The following is a 1479-nucleotide window of genomic DNA, read 5'->3' as shown; positions in this document are numbered from 1 at the left end:
GAGGGGGCTGCAAGGCCAGGCTGGGGGGCTGGCGGTGGTTTGGTGGGAGGCGGCTGCAAGGCCAGGCTGGGGGGCTGGCGGTGGTTTGGTGGGAGAGGGGTGTCTCAGGCTTCTCTGCATGGATGACCTAGAAAACTTCTAGGTTTGGGCCTTGTGGAGAGATGCAGGGCACGGCCACCGGGGTTGGCTCAAAAGTGGAGGAGGGCACGCCCCTGGTGGGCAGGGGCTAAGTGGAGAAACCGCCAGGAAGTGGTCCTGCACTGGGGAGAGGGAGCCACGGGGTGTCTTTAAGGGATGCAAATCAAAGATGAGAAGCCTGGAACCTGGGCTTCCATCGCCTCTTCCCCCTGGCAGAGGAGTCTTGGGTGAGTGTCTTCAACCCTGGCCTCTGCCTGTCATCTGGGAGGTGAAGCCATGGAGCACCTGCCTGGCACGGGGGCGGTGGATGCGGGGCGGTGGATGCGGGGCGTGGATGCGGGGCGGTGGATGCGGGGCGGTGGATGCGGGGCGGTGGATGCGGGGCGGTGGAGGCCGGCTGTGATACAAGGCACTCAGTGCCCCTGTGCGTGGCGATCACAGGCAGGGCCCAGGTCCTCTCTGGGTAGATGGTGGGGTACCGGCAGCTTCCCCCTTAGGAACCATAGGTCTGCTCTGGACCCTTCGGTTTGGGCTAGGGATAGCCAGGGCACACAGGCTTGAGAGAGGGCAAGTCTGGGAGGCCAGTGAGGAGCAGACAGCAGAGCCGCCCAGCGTCTGCGCAGTGCCGGGGGCAGCTCTCCCGAGCATGGAGGCAGGGGCGTGAGGGAACAGCCGCTGGCCACTTGCGAAAGCTCTGTGTGTGTTTTCCTCCCCAGGATGACCCCTCAGGGGAAGGAGTCCTGCCGCTGGCCCTTAGCCCACACCCCTCCACTTTCTACCCCTGCTTCTCCATGGACCTGCCCGTCTGTGTGCTCCAGGTCTGTTCTGTCTTGAAAGGCTGCTGTGCCCCAGGGCTGGGCAGGTGGGCCGCCCCGCGGCCTCTGTGGGGCCCCCGCTGGGGGTCATTTTGTAAAGGGGGTCAGGGGCTCAGCCGCATCACTGCAGCTCTGGCTCGGGGATGGACAGGGTGGGACGCAACCTGCTCGCGAGCTACTTGGTGCTTAGTAGTGAGAACTTGTGAGCTGAGTCGTCAGGGGCCGAGGACAGACAGTCCTGAAGGTGTGTAGTGCGTCTCAGAGCTGCTGGCGCTGCTCTGCCTGGCACACCCACTAATGAGACCGTTCCTAAAGAAACGGGGCCGATCATGCCCAAGACATGAAGCTGCTCATCAGCCTGGGTGAAGATGAGCGAGGAGCGCTCCCCTCTGGAGCTGGGTCTGGGGTCCAGCCAGCCGGGGACAGCATGCACGCCTCTCGCCACCGCCTGTAGTGCGGCGGCGGATGGGCCTTCACAGAACCGCAGCACCTCCCTCCCTCCCCCTCCCCCCTCCCCCCCACCCCC

At 65.0% G+C, this 1479-nt stretch overlaps 1 protein-coding gene across 1 annotated transcript in view; it reads left to right on the top strand.

Moving 5' to 3' along the window:
* Zxdc (ZXD family zinc finger C) overlaps positions 1-1479 on the top strand; it is a 37035-nt gene that overhangs the window by 34124 nt on the left and 1432 nt on the right. Inside the window, exon 10 of the mRNA XM_013032295.1 lies at positions 855-956. Coding sequence (XP_012887749.1) covers positions 855-956 — 102 coding nt within the window. The remainder of the gene's footprint in view (positions 1-854; positions 957-1479) is intronic.

Source organism: Dipodomys ordii, unplaced genomic scaffold (genome assembly GCF_000151885.1).
Source record: "Dipodomys ordii isolate 6190 unplaced genomic scaffold, Dord_2.0 Scaffold153, whole genome shotgun sequence".
Classification (NCBI taxonomy): domain Eukaryota; kingdom Metazoa; phylum Chordata; class Mammalia; order Rodentia; family Heteromyidae; genus Dipodomys; species Dipodomys ordii.
The sequence above is the reverse complement of the archived record's forward strand: the minus strand, read 5'-3'. Positions and strand labels throughout refer to the sequence as shown.